The sequence below is a fragment of the Monopterus albus genome, unplaced genomic scaffold (assembly GCF_001952655.1).
Source record: "Monopterus albus unplaced genomic scaffold, M_albus_1.0 scaffold186.1, whole genome shotgun sequence".
In the NCBI taxonomy this organism is placed as follows: Eukaryota; Metazoa; Chordata; class Actinopteri; order Synbranchiformes; family Synbranchidae; genus Monopterus; species Monopterus albus.
In genome coordinates this window covers 1,801,281-1,817,479 of record NW_018128066.1, presented here as the reverse complement: position 1 = coordinate 1,817,479, position 16,199 = coordinate 1,801,281, and the positions used below count along the sequence as shown (strand labels likewise).

At 41.2% G+C, this 16,199-nt stretch overlaps 1 protein-coding gene across 1 annotated transcript in view; it reads right to left on the bottom strand.

The window, feature by feature from the left end:
* Positions 1 to 16,199, bottom strand: part of rhpn2 (rhophilin, Rho GTPase binding protein 2) — a 29,466-nt gene that overhangs the window by 3,204 nt on the left and 10,063 nt on the right. Inside the window, exons 6-13 of the mRNA XM_020617146.1 lie at positions 14,548 to 14,714; positions 11,154 to 11,341; positions 10,787 to 10,943; positions 6,751 to 6,870; positions 6,374 to 6,568; positions 5,873 to 5,949; positions 4,759 to 4,905; positions 609 to 764 (exon numbers count right to left, since the gene is read on the bottom strand). Of these exons, the coding sequence (XP_020472802.1) occupies positions 609 to 764; positions 4,759 to 4,905; positions 5,873 to 5,949; positions 6,374 to 6,568; positions 6,751 to 6,870; positions 10,787 to 10,943; positions 11,154 to 11,341; positions 14,548 to 14,714 (1,207 nt within the window). The remainder of the gene's footprint in view (positions 1 to 608; positions 765 to 4,758; positions 4,906 to 5,872; positions 5,950 to 6,373; positions 6,569 to 6,750; positions 6,871 to 10,786; positions 10,944 to 11,153; positions 11,342 to 14,547; positions 14,715 to 16,199) is intronic.

The following is a 16,199-nucleotide window of genomic DNA, read 5'->3' as shown; positions in this document are numbered from 1 at the left end:
TATTCATGTGTTAGAATGGCCCAGTCAAAGTCCAGACCTAAATCCTATTGGGAATCTGTGGTAAGACTTGAAAATTACTCTTCACAGACGCTTTCCATCCAATCTGACTGAACTGGAGCTACTTTACAAAGAAGAATGGGCAAAAATTGCAGTCTCTAGAAGCTGGTAGAGACAAACCCCAAAAGACTTGCAGCTGTAATTGCAGCGAAAGGTGCTTCAACAAAGTATTGACTCAAGGGGGCTGAATACATATGCACGCCACACTTTTCAGATTTTTATTTGTAAAAAAATCTTGAACACCACATATCATTTTCCTTCCACTTCGCAATTATGTGATACTTTGTGTTGGTCTATCACATAAAATCCCAATAAAATACATTTAAGTTTGTGGTTGTAATGTGACAGAATGTGGAAAAATTCAAGGGGTATGAATACTTTTGCAAGGCACTGTATAGATCCTTTCTACTTCAAGAAAAAAAAAAGTGTAACTCTGTTCAGTCATTTAATACAAAGACCAGTTTTGCTTTCACTATTAGTAATTCCATCACACCAGTTAGATGAGTTCTCTCTCAGCCAATAGGAAGAGAAGGGGGCATGAGATACAGTACCATGGGAGGGTTGCTGTCCATCATGCTGACCACCTGGATGTCCATCCCCTCCTCGTTTACATCTTTCAGCAGACGCATGACTTCACTCACACCCATCCATTTGCAGTCAGTGTCACCCACAGCAACAATGTAGTCATTTTCATTGAGTCCATCAGCCTGAAAAAGACATGAGGAAGAACAGAAGTTAGAGGAAGGCTAGTGAAACACCCTAATCCTGCAAAGGACAGAGTACATATTTACAGAGGAAAGTTTGTTTGAATGGCAGCCAAGTCTGGTTCACCTACTCCCCTTTAACATCCCAGAGCCAGCTGGGATCAGCAGAGAAAACACTCCATAGCTGTGGGAAATCTGTCTTATCTATATGTGCTCAGCTATTTCTTTCTGATAACTTGGTCACAAGAGGCAGGTCAACAACTCTGGACAATTACTCAACTCAGTTCTAATATAACTCTTGCTGAATGCAGAAAAAAATTTATGAAGACTTTGGCCTAGTTAAGCTTATGTAAAAACCACTAATCTGTTTCGGTGCACAGCCTGCGGGGCCTAATAAGAGTCTGTTCTTTGTCAGCACCTCTTAATGAGCTGTCAGACAAAAAAGGAGCGATGAACTGGCGATCTGTCCAGGGTGTACCCCACCTTTCACCTGATGCCGGCTGGGATTGGCTCCAGGCCTCGCCAGTCCAGATGAAAACACAACTTCACATGGTCCAAAATGAACGTTTATGCAACATAATTTCTAGACTTTCTTTGTATATTTGGACATCCATTTGACATGTTCACCACACTTTACTGCACCAGACTTCTGTAACACTTTACCCAGTGTAAGTATGGTTGAAGAACCTCTTGCCCTATTACCTGTGAGATAAAAAAAGTGAGGCAGCAGTAACTCCCTTCATTTAGGATTTTCAAACCACACCCTCAAAAACTCATAAACATGCATTAACCCAGCAACAGTAATAGCAACTGGGGTAAGATTAATGTCACAATAGCATACATTTTCAAAATAGCTAGAAAGTTAGCTGAATGACTGTGAAAATGTTATTTAGCAAATCAGCTAATGTGACATAAGTGTTCCCAGGAAATAAGGATATTCGCCTTTATTTGGCCAAGTATGTTACGCACAAGAAATTTGTTTCCGGTACAAAACCAAATATTGTCCTGATTCCAACATGAAGACTTAGGATGTCCACTGGTGTCCAGCAGAGGTTCAATATCTTTTGGGGACCTACACTGGAGGTCAGTAGACATTCAAAACAGGTCTAAAACATATGCCAGTGTTTTGAGCGAGGGCATAATCTCCAAGCGGGAGCAGAGGACACCACGCACTTTTCAGCTGTCAGAAGAAAATAAATTATCCCTGCTCAAAATGTGAAACTGACTCCAAAACATCCTGATTGTTCACTGAGCTCCTCCTGCTTCATGTTGGTTTACATATCAACCAGCAACAGTGAACACGTCAGCTGTGCACAGGGCTCACAACTGGTCAGCATGTGCCAGAGTTTGGCCAGCCTGTGCCCTGCTTGTGTCATGTAGACCTACAGATGATCACTCACAGGTAAAACAATCTGTTTAAATCCCAGCAACACTGGAGTTAAATGTAAAGTCTGTTTCTGCTGCTGACGTTTATCTCCATGGCCCCTAATGGAGAATACGCTCTAGTTTGTTAGTCTGGATGATCCGAGTGTCATTCTATCACTTGTCTTTTGTAAGCAGGGTCTGTAGTCAACACCAAACAGTGAAAAACTGTGAACCATTCACATTATCCATATGTGATTGGACAAAACACTTGCGGGTGCCAATTCTGTGCAACGGAGTGCACGCTGTGTGCGGCATAAGGTATGAATGAAAGAGTAACTGGGAGAAAGCCACAAAGTCAGATTGAGGATTTCACCCTTGGTTTTGAGTTGCATCCACTTTCATTTTGAACCTTCTGAAGACACCTGATGGATGTCCAAATTGACTGTATAGTGTCTTGCTAAAGTATTCATACCACAACTTTATCCCTGATCTGTCTGGTGTGTTCCTTAGTGTTCATGATGCTGTTTGTTCACTAATGTTCTCTAACAAACCTCCTTTACAGAACAGCTGTATTTATACTGAGAGTGAATTACACACAGGTGGACTCTATTTACTAATTAGGTGACTTCTGAAGGCAGTTGGTTGCACTGGATTTTATTTAGGGATATGAGAGTAAAGGGGGCTGAATACATATGCACGCCACACTTTTCAGATTTTTATTTGTAAAAAATCTTGAACACCATGCACCATTTTCCTTCCACTTGACAAATATGTGATACTTTGTGTTGGTCTATCACATAAAATCCCAATAAAATACATTTAAGTTTGTGGTTGTAATGTGACACAATGTGGAAAAACTCAAGGGGTATGAATACTTTTGCAAGGCACTGTATAAGAAGACGCATATACTTTCATTCTGGCTACTCAGGGGACCACTTTTTCAATGTCTGACACAGATCTCAATTAGACATCCTTGGCACGTCTTTCTGTTTAGTGGGTATATGTCAGAGATATCCAAAAGAAAGGTGGTCCATGCTAGACGTCATAATAATGAACTTGTATTAGACATCCAAAGACATCAAAATGAGTCATATCCAGACATCAGGGTTTGAAAATCTATTGCACGTCTCACAAATGTTCAAAAAAAAATGTCCAAGCAACTTTATGTAGATGCCACATGGACATTGGGTGTTTGCTGGGCAAGAAATTTAGATACTTTAGATGTTAACTCATCCAGAAAGATCGACACATCTGAATCTTATTCACCTTTTAACAATCTCCATCTCAAAAAGCCAAACCAATGTTAACCATAGTTTGTGCTCTTTTTTTGTTCCATTCTCTCTGCACTAAACAACATGGTCTCTGATTTCAGACTTTTGCCTGACAAGAGCTCCTACATGACTGGCTGTTTAAAATGCCTACTCTTGATTTGAAAAGATTTTCTTCTATCATTCACTAGGTGGCAGGTGGGGCTAATTTACAGAATGATTCTTGAAAACAGAGGGTAGAGAGGAAGGAATTATATTAGAGGTTTTGGAGGCAGCAGAGTGTCATGGAGAGGGGCAGAATGCCACTGACATCAAGACAAGGAAGCTCCTTACAATGCACGGAGGGTTTCATCCCAGATCCAGCATCCTGAGACTGTACAGTAAGCAGAAGGAAGGAGGCCGAGGATTAGTGAGCATCAGAGCCACTATCCAGGATGAAACAACAAAGATCCACGAATACATCAGGAAGATGGCCCCGAGTGATGACGTGCTTAGTGAATACCTCAGGCAGCAGAAACCAGAGGAACTAGGGAAGGAAGAGCAGTTTTCAGGAACCCTCATGGAAGGACAAACCTCTGCACGGTATGTACCACCATCAAATAGTAGAAGTGGCTGATATCGAAAAATCCTACCAGTGGCTGGACAAAGCTGGACTGAAAGACAGCACAGAGGCATTAATCCTGGCAGCACAAGAACAAGCTCAAAGTACAAGATCAATAGAGGCCGGGGTCTACCATACCAGACAGGACCCCAGGTGCAGGCTGTGCAAAGATGCCCCTGAGACAATCCAGCACATAACAGTGGGGTGCAAGATGCTAGCAGGCAGGACATACATGAAATGCCATAACCAAGTGGCTGGCACAGTGTACAGAAACATCTGTGCCAAGTACAGGCTGGAAGTCCCAAAGTCAAAATGGGATGCACCTCTGAAGGTGGTTGAGAATGACCAGATCCTGTGGGACTTCAAGATACAAACTGACAAACTGGTAATGGCCAACCAACCGGACATAGTAGATCTGACATTTCTGTCCAGAAGAGTGCAGTCCTAGAAACAGCTAAGATACTGCGCAGGATCCTCAAGCTCCCAGGCCTCTGGTAGAGGACCCAAGCTTGAAGGAAGGAATATAAGACTGCCCTGAAGTGGGGCAAGTGGGGAATTTTATTTAATTTTTTTATATATGTAAAATATACCTTTAAAATAAAATCCAAGTTTTCCAGTTTATCCAATAATATCCAGTATATCACAGTTCATCATTCAAAAGTAAAAAAGGACAAAAAGACAGTCACGAGAACTATACAAATATTTTGTATTTAATTAACTACAAATCAAATTTTGGCAGCTAAGAAATATAGGGTAAACTCACAGCAGCTGGGCAGAGAGGATCCAGTGAAACCACCTGGACTGGTGATTCTCCTTTCAGGGTGAAACCAAGGTCTCTGTCTTCTGGACAAAGTCGTACTGTCCGTGGAGCTGTCCATCGCTGCTTGGCTGAGAAGACTGAGAGAGGGCCCTGAGCGGAGACAGTTGGGGTGGGGGGGGACAAGACTTATCATAGACATGCCCTTCTCTTTCATTTAGACTGCTGAAGCCAAATGATATCTTGCATTCTTGTCTGTTGGAAAGGTCTCTCCTCCATTAAAACCTGACTATCAATCCTATGTATCACCAAGATAATGCCTGTTGCTCCAGCTCCTTTAATTATCACCATAGTGGCTGTTTGGAGACAGAGAGCTGGATTTAATTTTTCAGCCTCTCAATTCTCCGCAGACCTCAAGGGATTACAGTCTTGTTGCTGAGACTGTGAAGAGCTAGGTATACTTTTACTACAGAGATATGGTACTTATTCACAAAGATTCCTTAAACCTGTTGTAAACGGTGGTACTGTAGGTCAAAGAAATGACATGCTTGCAACTGAATGTGTCTCTCAGAGGACATGACCAGAGAATGCTGGTACCCTCTCCCAGCCACCAACATACAGTATTTATGTAAACAGTAGGGTAATATGACCTCAAAGGTTGTAGGGGAATAACATGCATATAAGGTGACTTTTAAAGGGGTTTAAGAGACCCCAGCTGGAAATCTTCAGGTAAATAACCAACACCAACTTCAGTAGATATTTTCAACTCCTGCTACCTGCCTCAAAATTAATCACAACAACCTGAGTAGAGTTGAAGCCAGGATCAGAGCACCTCTGTCCATGGTTAGTGTTAGTTTCACATTTGCTGTTTTAGATGAATGTCCAGGAGACTTTGAAAACAAGAAAAAACTTTAGAAGGGCTGGTGGTCAAATGTGCCAAAGCTTCCAGGAGACTCATCCTTGGTTGGTTGTATTCAGAAATAACAAAAATAGACTCTAGCTGTTACACTTTAAGCATCTAAAACACAAATCCAGAGCCATTTCACAGCATTTGCTGGATAAACCAACCAATATGTCTGAAAAACATTTGTGAGTGGAAGAAGATTAGTAACCCACATACCAGCCTCTGGAAAAAGTCGGTGACTTTCACCTTTATGGTTGCAGGAACCTCCATCTCTGCTTTGTGCTCTGTTTTAGCTTTGGAAAGAAAGGGGGGAAACAAAGCTGTCATTCTACAATGTTTACAGTAACTACATTTCAGCTGTCACCCTCTAGCAATGTGGGCAGGGATTAGCAGAGCAAACATTACATCATCTGTACCTGGAAAGAAATGTCACTTATCACATCTGATTGCAGCAGGTGGGGTACACAACAAACCGTTTCCTGAGAGACAAACTCACAAATCAACACAATGGTCACTGCCCTTAACGTCATTTGTGAAGTGTTTGTTGTGGTGATACTAAGGTGACTGGTCAGTTTCTATGTCAACCACAGAAAGAATAGCTCCCACCTCAGTGACACTTAATGGAGACTTAAATAAACTCCATACTTATCCTAACCCACTGTTTATTTAAATAGGATACTTTCATTAGTGGTGGTGTTGCCTCCTTGTAAAACTCACAGATGATATCGGGGGCCTCGGAGTAGTCTGTGAATTCTTCCTCACTGTCATTTTCACTGTATTTGTTGAGTGAGCGCTGGTGGCTGGCTTTTAAAATTTCCTGCAGGACATCCAACTTATGCGTGTTGTGGCACAATCCGTAAATCCTCAGAGCCTCCTCATGACCCATGATTGCCCGTCTAATGTGTGCTTTACCTGGAGAGAGGAAGGAAATTTTGCAATAAAAGAGACAGCGTGAGGGAGAAAAGGGAGAAGAGAACTAGAAAATGAAAAGGAGAGAGAAGATGGACTGAGATGAACAGGGAGAGTCAAGTCTAGCATTAGCAGCACTCTATCTTCAGCTGTCTGCTGTGTTCAGCCTCTATGCTCACTCTTACCAATGTGTTTACGTTCATCTTTTTTCTTCAGGATGTCCAGAGGCGAACGTCCCTCTGGAAAGCAATCGTAGACCTGTGACAAGGTCTTCTCCTGTTGGTCTTCATCATCGGTGGGGCCCACTGACACATAGAGAACACAATGAATTATATATATCCATTCATTATCTCCATTGTCTCCACTTGGAGACAAACAACCACACACACACACTCACTCCTATGGGCACTTTAGATTCACCAATCAACCTAAACTGCATTGTCTTTGGACTGTGGGAGGAAGCCTACCTGGCGAGAATCCATGCAGGTACAGGGAGAACATGCAAACTCCACACAGAAATGGTAAATGGTCTTATACTTGTATAGCGCCTTTCTACGCTTTTACAACAGCACACTCAAAGTGCTTTCACATTATTTGGCCATTCACCCATTCGCACTGCCAAGCACTCATGCATTCACACACTGGTGACATCACCGGGAGCAACTGGGGGTTCAGTGTCTTGCTCAAGGACACTTCGACATGTTGACTGGACAAGCTGGGAATCAAACCGCTAATTCTCCGGTTAGGCACTGACCCGGTCTAACACCTGAGCCACAGCCGCCCCAGAAAGGCCCCGGGTCAGCCCGGGCTCGAACCCAATACCTTCTTGCTGTGAGGAGACCGTGCTAACAGGACTAACCGGAGGCAGAGGCAGAGAATTAGCTGGGGCCTCTTTTACAGGCAATGGACGAGGCATGATGCTGTTGATATGGTTGCTGCTGAAGCCTTAATCTGTTTATGTAACAGCTGAAGCATTTCTTCCATTACAGTGTAGCCATGGAGGACACTGCATGGAAATGCTTTTTTGTTTTTTTAATAGTACTACTGATATATATTGTTTGCACAACTGTAATATCTGCTGTGCTATGTGTAGAACTAATTTTCTGTAAAGAAAAAAAAAAAAAAAACAATCTTTGTTTGTGTATTGAAATCTGTATTCTGTGCAGATTTCTGTGCACTTCAATGATCCTTCCCTGCAGAATCCTCTAGTATAAAGCCACCAAAAACAAACGTGTTTTGAATTTTGTGGAGCAGTGTGTCGTTTCCTGAAAATGAAAAGTCAGTTCATTTGAATGAAGTGTGTGGCATTTAGTGCAAAAGTTTGATTTTGATCAGTTTTTTGTAGTTTTATGTGTAGTGCTTCATTATGCAGTGTGTGTCTTGCACTTTGGGTGTGTGATTTTTTAAACTCTGTTAAGTGTTTTGAGACAATGAGTCCTGTTGCCAAAAGTGTGTGTTAGCAACTGGAAAAAAAACTAAAATGTTTCTTGTCCATCTCCTGGTTAATCACCTTTGACAGGTACATCTAAATCACCAGAGCCATCTAGAAGGCTGGCTAGCCTGCTTCACTGAGGCACTGCACAGTGTTTATTTGGCAGTGTTTGAGGTTAATTTGTTTACTGCAGTGGTCTTCATTCTGACCCGTTTCTGGGCTGAGTCCTCATTCTGCATTCCTGTGTTAATTGCTCTATTCTCCTTGTTCCCACAGGAATCATTTAATGAACTGCTGAACTCAAAGCTGCTTCAATCCATTGCCTATTCAGTCCTGTCCCATTCATAGCACTGGGGAAAACTATGCATACTTGTATAATTCAATTTTCAGTTGAATCTTTCATAGACTAAAATAGTAAATGATGAACAAAGAAACTCAAAATCATGACCACAACTAAATGTTTACAGACAAAGGATAAGTCTGGAAATAACAAAGGAATCTGTGCTTTGTTAAATCATTAATTTACTGTGGTTAATCACATTTTTTAGAAAGCTGAGTTCAATTTGACTAGCCACAGCCAGACCTGATTACTGCCAGACCTGTTGAATCAAGAAATCACTTAAATAGAACCTGTCTGACAAAATGAAGTAGGCCAAAGGATCTCAAAAAGCAAGACATCATGCTGTGATCCAAAGAAATTCAGGAACAAATTAACCTTGTTGTTATTTGCACTACTGTCACTGTTTGCACATGGCTTTGAGTTTCATCATAGCCTATTAGGTTGTACCATTTAGTTTATCCTTATTACTTGAATTCAGTTTTCATATTCTATTAATTCTGTGTTTATTCTACTTTTATTCTATTTTAGTTATTAAATGTATGGACATTCAACATTAGGTGAGGGAGAAACAGTATTTCAATTTTTCTGTATTGCCCTGCACATATAGTGAATTGACAATAAAAATCTTTGATCTTTATCTTTTGATCTTTAACAAAGTAATTGACATCTATCAGTCTGGAAAGGGTTACAAAGCTATTTCTAAAGCTTTGGGACTCCAGTGAACCACGGTGAGAGCCATTATCCACAAATGGAGAAAATATGGAACAGTGGTGAACCTTCCCAGGAGTGGCCAACCTAACAAGATTACCCCAAGAGCGCAGGGACGACTCATCCAAGGGGTCACAAAAGAAATCATCATCTAAAGAACTGCAGGCTTCACTTGCCTCAGTTAAGGTCAGGGTTCATGACTCAACCATAAGAAAGAGACTGGGCAAAAATGGCATCCATGGCAGAGTTCCAAGGCGAAAACCACTGCTGACCAAAAACAACAAAGGCTCGTCTCACTTTTGCCAAAAAGCATCTTGATGATCCCAAAGACTTTTGGGGAAATATTCTGTGAACTGACAAGACAAAAGTTGAACTGTTTGGAAGGTGTGCATCCCGTTACATCTGGCATAAAAGTAACAACATTTCAGAAAAAGAACATCATACCAACAGTCAAATATGGTGGTGATGTGATGGTTTGGGGCTGCTTTGCTGCTTCACCTGGATGACTTTCTGTGATTGGTGGAACCACGAATTCTGCTCTCTACCAAAAAATCCTGAAGGACAATGTCCGGCCATCAGTTTGTGACCTCAAGCTGAAGCGCACTTGTGTTCTGCAGCAGAACAATGATCCAAAACACACCAGCAAGTCCACCTCTGAATGGCTTAAAAAAAAATAAAAAAAAAAACTAAATGAAGGTTTTGGAGTGGCCTATTCAAAGTCCGCTTTGGTGTGACCTTAAAAAGGTGGTTCATGCTCAAACCCTCCAATGTGGCTGAATTAAAACAATTCTGCAAAGAAGAGTGGGCCAAAATTCCTCCACAGCAATATGAAAGACTCATTGACAGTTATAGCAAACGCTTGATTGCAGTTGTTGCTGCTGAGGGTGGCACAACAGTTATTAGGCTTAGGGGGCAATTACTTTTCCCACATAGGGCCATGTAGGTTCGGATAGTTTTTTCCCTTAATAAATAAGTTAATCACTTAAAAATTGCATTTTGTGTTTACTTGGGTTATCTTTGTCTAATATTTAAATTGGTTTGATGATCAATGGCACTACTGAGAAATCACTGCAGGGTTTTTGTTCACTCACATCCCTTCCCTTCCTCTCTCACTCAGTCTCTCATTCTCTCTGCCACTTGATTAAGTAGGCAGCATCAAGAGGCTACATCAGTGTAATGCTCCAGCAGTCTACAGTACTTCCATTCAGTTTCACTGTCCCCAACCATCTCTCTCTCTCCACGTAGCCACAGATCAGAGATCGAGGAAACACTGCAGTGTGTGTGTCTGTCTAAATAGCCGTTATGTAATAGCATTGTGGCTGACTGTGGTTCAGTCCTGCCAACTGACATGACCAATGCAGTGACCCATACATCACTTTAAGAGAAGGATCAGGTTTTCCAAGGTGTTCAAAATCAGGCAGCTAAAATCTTATAACTACCACTAGTGTTTTATATCTCAGTGGCACACAGCCATACTAATATCATAAAACAAGTACTGTACAATAAAACTTAGAGGTGGTGTCCAGATGGAGTGGAGGTGGAGGATGAATTTCAATATATTGTCCCTTCCCTACTAAACTATTTTTAAACGGATCACCACAGCAATTTACTATGGTTTTTTTCAGGTAGTTCTTTCATTCTCAGATTTCTCCAAGTCTAAATCCAGTTCAGCTTTTCTCAGTCAACTTTTAGACAGAGAATCTGTGAACTGATTAACTTTTCTAAAAATTGTTTTCCTTACGTTGGTGGTCAAGCAGTGCTGAGCCTACAAAGTAGTGTGCCATGGAGCGGTAGTGGTTGGTTTTGACTTGCGACGTTGTGGACCAGAACAATGGGACATTGTCTTTAATTGGTGTCTGGATCATGGACTGATAGACCTGGTCGTAGATTTCTGAGACCTGGTAGGAAAAGGAAGATAAAGTTACTGAGAGGTCTTTAAAAGCACTGATCTGAATAAAATCACCGACAGATGTGAAGAATCTGACCATGGTAACATTATCACTTTACATTCTTTTTAACTATAGTTTATTGTATTGAGTCCACAGCTAAAAGAAAGAATAGTGTATATATATATAATGTGAGGACTGTGTGTGTGCTTTGCTGTTTGCCTTTGCAGCCTCCTGGGCCATTTTCATCAAGGAGTAGAACTGGTTTCGAATCCCTGGCAGTGCAGTCTTCTCAAACAGACACTCCTGAGCCTGAGCGAGCATCAGCCGTATCAACATACTGAGCATGGCAGGACTCATGTCATAGCTGGGAGTGTGGGTGAACGTTTCCTTCAGGTGGTTCAGGATGCCTGGGGGAGAGCAAGAGGTCAGTACAGCTCCAAACCACACTATTCCAACTTAATAAAATATAATAATCATAGTGACCAATCATTTAGTTCATTTGGGAGGTTCTGTGCCAAAACAGCAGCAAGAGAAGACCAGCCTCATTCATCTTCTCTGTCAAGACAGTCCCAACTTGCATGGCAATCTGAACTAAAGACATTTTGGTCAGGATAACAAAGTCATTTCATGTTTAAAAACAAACATGCAACCTGGAATAAGCTACATCCTATTTATTTGTGAGAACTAAAGTACTTCAATTACTGTACACAGTAAAGCCCCTTTCCCACCGCCCAAAAAACCCATGTAAAGTCACCTCGCCTTGGCTTTTGACGGCAGTGGTAATGCAACTACTTGGACAAATGGCTCTGCAATAAACACGGGTCATTATCTTCTTTGCCTCGGCTTGGAAAGAATGCCAAACTTGGCTAAACCCACAAACATACACAATGATGCGCGCATCGTCATCAGCCCGCTCACCCATAAATTCCCTCAGTCTTTGTTCAATCAATGCTCTAACATGGTTCAATCTACACTAAGTTTCTATATTTTGGAAAGATGAACAGATGTAAATACAAAGAAATAACGCCGACTGTCTCACTATCTTCCATGCTGCTTTGTTTATAAAAATGTTTACCGGCACACGTATTTGACATCACCAATGTGATGACGTCAAATAAGACTTACCAGAGAGGAAAGAAGCTCATCTACTGTAGAGCCAAGCTGGGTCAGTCGGCAGTGGGAATGCCATCAAAAGCCAGGTAAAGGCTGGTTTAGCCAGGTATAAATAAATAAAAAACCCATGTATACACGTACAAACCCCAATTCCAATGAAGTTGGGATATTGTGTAAAATGTAAATAAAAACAGAATACAATAACTTGCAAATGCTTTTTGACTCATTTACTTGAATACACCACAAAAACAAGATATTTATTTGATAACATGTACTGGTTTTTGCAAATATCACTCATTTTGGATTCGATGCCTGCAACACATTCCAAAAGCGCTGGGACAGGGGCAACAGGGGCTTCGTAGTAAAAGAGATAAAAACAGAATACAATAACTTGCAAATGCTTTTTGACTCATTTACTTGAATACACCACAAAAACAAGATATTTATTTGATAACATGTACTGGTTTTTGCAAATATCACTCATTTTGGATTCGATGCCTGCAACACATTCCAAAAGCGCTGGGACAGGGGCAACAGGGGCTTCGTAGTAAAAGAGAGCGGGTACTAGACTGGCCTGCCCGCAGTCCAGACCTGTCTCCCATTGAAAATGTGTGGCATATTATGAAGTGCAAAATACGACAACGCAGACCCCATACATCAAGCAAGAATGGAAAAGAATTCCACCTACAAAACTTCAACAATTAGTGTCCTCAGTTCCCAAACGCTTATTAAGTGTTGTTAAAAGGAAAGGTGATGTAACACAATGGTTAAAATGCCCCTGTCCCTGTGTTGCAGGCATCAAATTCTAAATGAGTGAATATTTGCAAAAACCAATAAGGTTTATCAGTTTGAACATTAAATATCTTGTCTTTGTGGTGTATTCAATTAAATATGGGCCAAAAAGCATTTGCAAGTCATTGTATTCTGTTTTTATTTATGTTTTACACAATGTCCCAACTTCACTGGGATTGGGGTTTGTACTTTTGGTGGGAAAGCAGTATATGATGTTTTAAGCATTTTGTTGTGATAGTATTTCAAGGCCTGCTGGGAAGTAAAGGAATTAAATCTCTTTCCTGTTTCCACAGTGAAGTCAGAGTCAACTATGTAACACACACACCATTCCATGTAATCCAAACAGATAATCCAAGCAGAATTTGTCATTTGTCATTTACACCCACAACTGTTGTGGCCATTAAAAAATGGATGACAACTCTAGTTTGGGTTTTGGTCTTATGTGGATGGAGAGATTATAACAGAGATTGTATTCACACATTCTGTTTAGCTCAAAAGTATAAAATATAATAGCTCCTAACATTTCAACAGGTTACTCTGATATATTCAGTTCAAGCAACAGTGAATATTTATGGGCCCAACTCGATGAGCCTATTCAAGGCTGGTCCATAACATGATAGATTGAGCTCTTTAGTAGGATGGCACAGTAATCCTAATTACTGACACTCTTACATAGATGTTTTAAAAGGTTCCAGTGACTCTTATGAAAATCATCTCCATCTTCTTCCTTTCCTGGGGGCCTGTTACATTCAAACACACACTATTCACCAACAGAGAAAAGCTCAGTGAGATCAGTCACTGAGAATCAATGTTCCTCTCAGCCAAAACACAAGCCTTCCTAATTTAGTTTTCATGTTTGACAGAAGCAGTAAGACCATCTGCAGTCCAACTGAAAATGCCTAGCTTTTATTTTACAGATTAAAAACCTGGTAGCAGTGAGTTGCAGACAATTTAATAACAGAGTCCTTTCTTCCTCTAAGGTTCTGCAGTTTATGTCTGGCTCCTCCCATTCTCTAAACTTCTTTTGTTTCCTTGGCTAAAGGGCACTGCAGCAGCCCATCTACAATTAGTAGATGGCCTGTCACCTCCCAGCCTAGTTTACTACTGGGTCTTCATACTGGTGGCAATGTTGCTCATAACAGCATGATTCTTTTACTAAATTATAGCAATCAAAGCAAGAAAACCAAAGACCTGGCCAGGGCTGTAATTATACTGTAATGCTCCTCATACTGCCAAGTCATAATTCCATCAAGACTTGTCTGAGGGTTGGGAAACCAGTTCAGATGATCGGTACTTCCTGGAGCTCACCCACATGACAAGCCAGGGAAACATCAACTGAATTCATTTTCAGTCATGGAACAGAAGTCTGAGGGCAGAGGCTGGCACGCATTCTGAAAATAAGGCTGCTTCTGGACTGGGACTCTGCTTCACTGAACATTGTGCGCCTGCGTAATATTAAGGCCATTAGAAACTGTCTGAAAAGGGAAAGGAACATCTTCAGTTTGCACAGACGCTTTATATCCCCTATTATTTCTTGTTTGAATTACTGAAACCAGATATTGCACGGGATTACTGATGAGCCTAGTTGTAAGAACTAAAATTATTCTAATTTGACATCCTTGAATGTTGGAAATAACACTAAGTTCCTTTCAAGGCTGAGAGAAGATTTCTCTAACTAGCCCAGTTTACTACACTGATCTCTTTTTACCTGCAGCTTTCTGGAAAGAAGTGATGGCCTCCTCCAGGCCATCCATTCTCTGTCGGTTACTACGGGTACCAATCTGAGAGTACAGGGCAGCCATGTTGAAGAGGATGCTGGCCTTCTCCAGTGACAGGTTCTGTTGGCACACTGGCACTCCTGTGAAGGAGTCATACCTGAAGAAAAGAGAAGGGAGTGCTCACTATTTACTTCTATAAATCATAAACCAAAACAATCACAGAGTGTCTTAAAGAAGTAAAAGCCAGGAAGATCAATGCAAAAGATACAACAAGTGATACAGATTAGTGGAGGTTCAAAACATGCAGAGTAGGATTTAATCTGGTAAATACAGCTGTAATAAAAGCCTTTTTTGGCACACAGAGTATAAAGAAGGTTAAATAGTAACATTTACACTTCTAGGTTTGAAAATGTCTGACTTTAAGCCATCTGTAGGCTTTCTTCTTTCTTCGCAGCCTTCACCTGGATGCTTTGACATATATTTCAATTTGTACTCCATAATCAGTGATTAATAAACTTGATAAAAGAATGTGTGTACTTCAGTCCCACTTTGTATACAGATTTGTAAAAAACACTTTCCACAGTAACTGCTTTGTTAATATTTACCAATTTTGATCAAATTATCAATTTCTGTGTCTTCCCGTTTCTCTCCCACTTAGAACAGATACAAAAAATGCAGCAGAGAGGCACAAACAAGCCAAAAAGCTGCAGTCAAACCAATCCGGTGTCCTTCAGGTGCTCAACATCTCTGTTACTTGCGCCGCTGAAATATAATCCTCTTCTGCTTCAACATCCTCGATTGCTTCTGATTTATTAGCCCTTTTCCCTCTTGGAGGCATTTTAATAGCTGTAGAATTTGTTCAAAGACTTGAAAATGTAGAAGATGTGATAAATCGTAGAACAGACAAGAGGAGCAGTAAAAAAGACGTCTGCTCTCCCTTGAAATAATCCAATCTGCTAACATGATATAGTGAGCAAAACATAGCTTACATGCTAAACATCAGCATGTTGGCATTGTCAGTGTTAGCATGCTATCATTAGCATTTAGCTCATGACAGATGCAGGTAATTAGCAAACTAGTCCGTGAAAGGCTTATTTTGAGTTAGACAACTAAACAAAAGCATTTTGTTTTGGATTCTGGATATGGAAAATACTGAAAGTCTGCCATGCTATACACCCAACCTGCTTTGCTACATAAAATGAACATTATGTTTACAATGACACTGAATTGACTTCAGGAAATGCCTCCCACCCTACTGCCCCTCACCATACTTGGCAGCACTGTATCAGCAGTAAAGTCTTTCAAGTTCCTGGGCTCCACTATCTCCCAGGACCTGAAGTGGACGTCCACCATCAGGACCATCATCAAGAAGGCACAGCAGAGGATGTACTTCCTGTGCCAGATCAGGAAGTTCGACCTGCCCCAGGAGCTGCTGATACAGTTCTACAGAGGAATCATCAAGTCTGTTCTCTGCACCTCCATCACTGTCTGGTTTGGTTCAGCAACCAAACAGGACAAGTACAGACTTCAGCGGACAGTCAGGACTGCAGAGAAGGTCATTGGTGTGAGCCTGCCCTCCATGGAGGACCTGTACACCTCACAGGTCAAAAGGAGGGTGGAGAGGATCACTGCAGACCCCTCA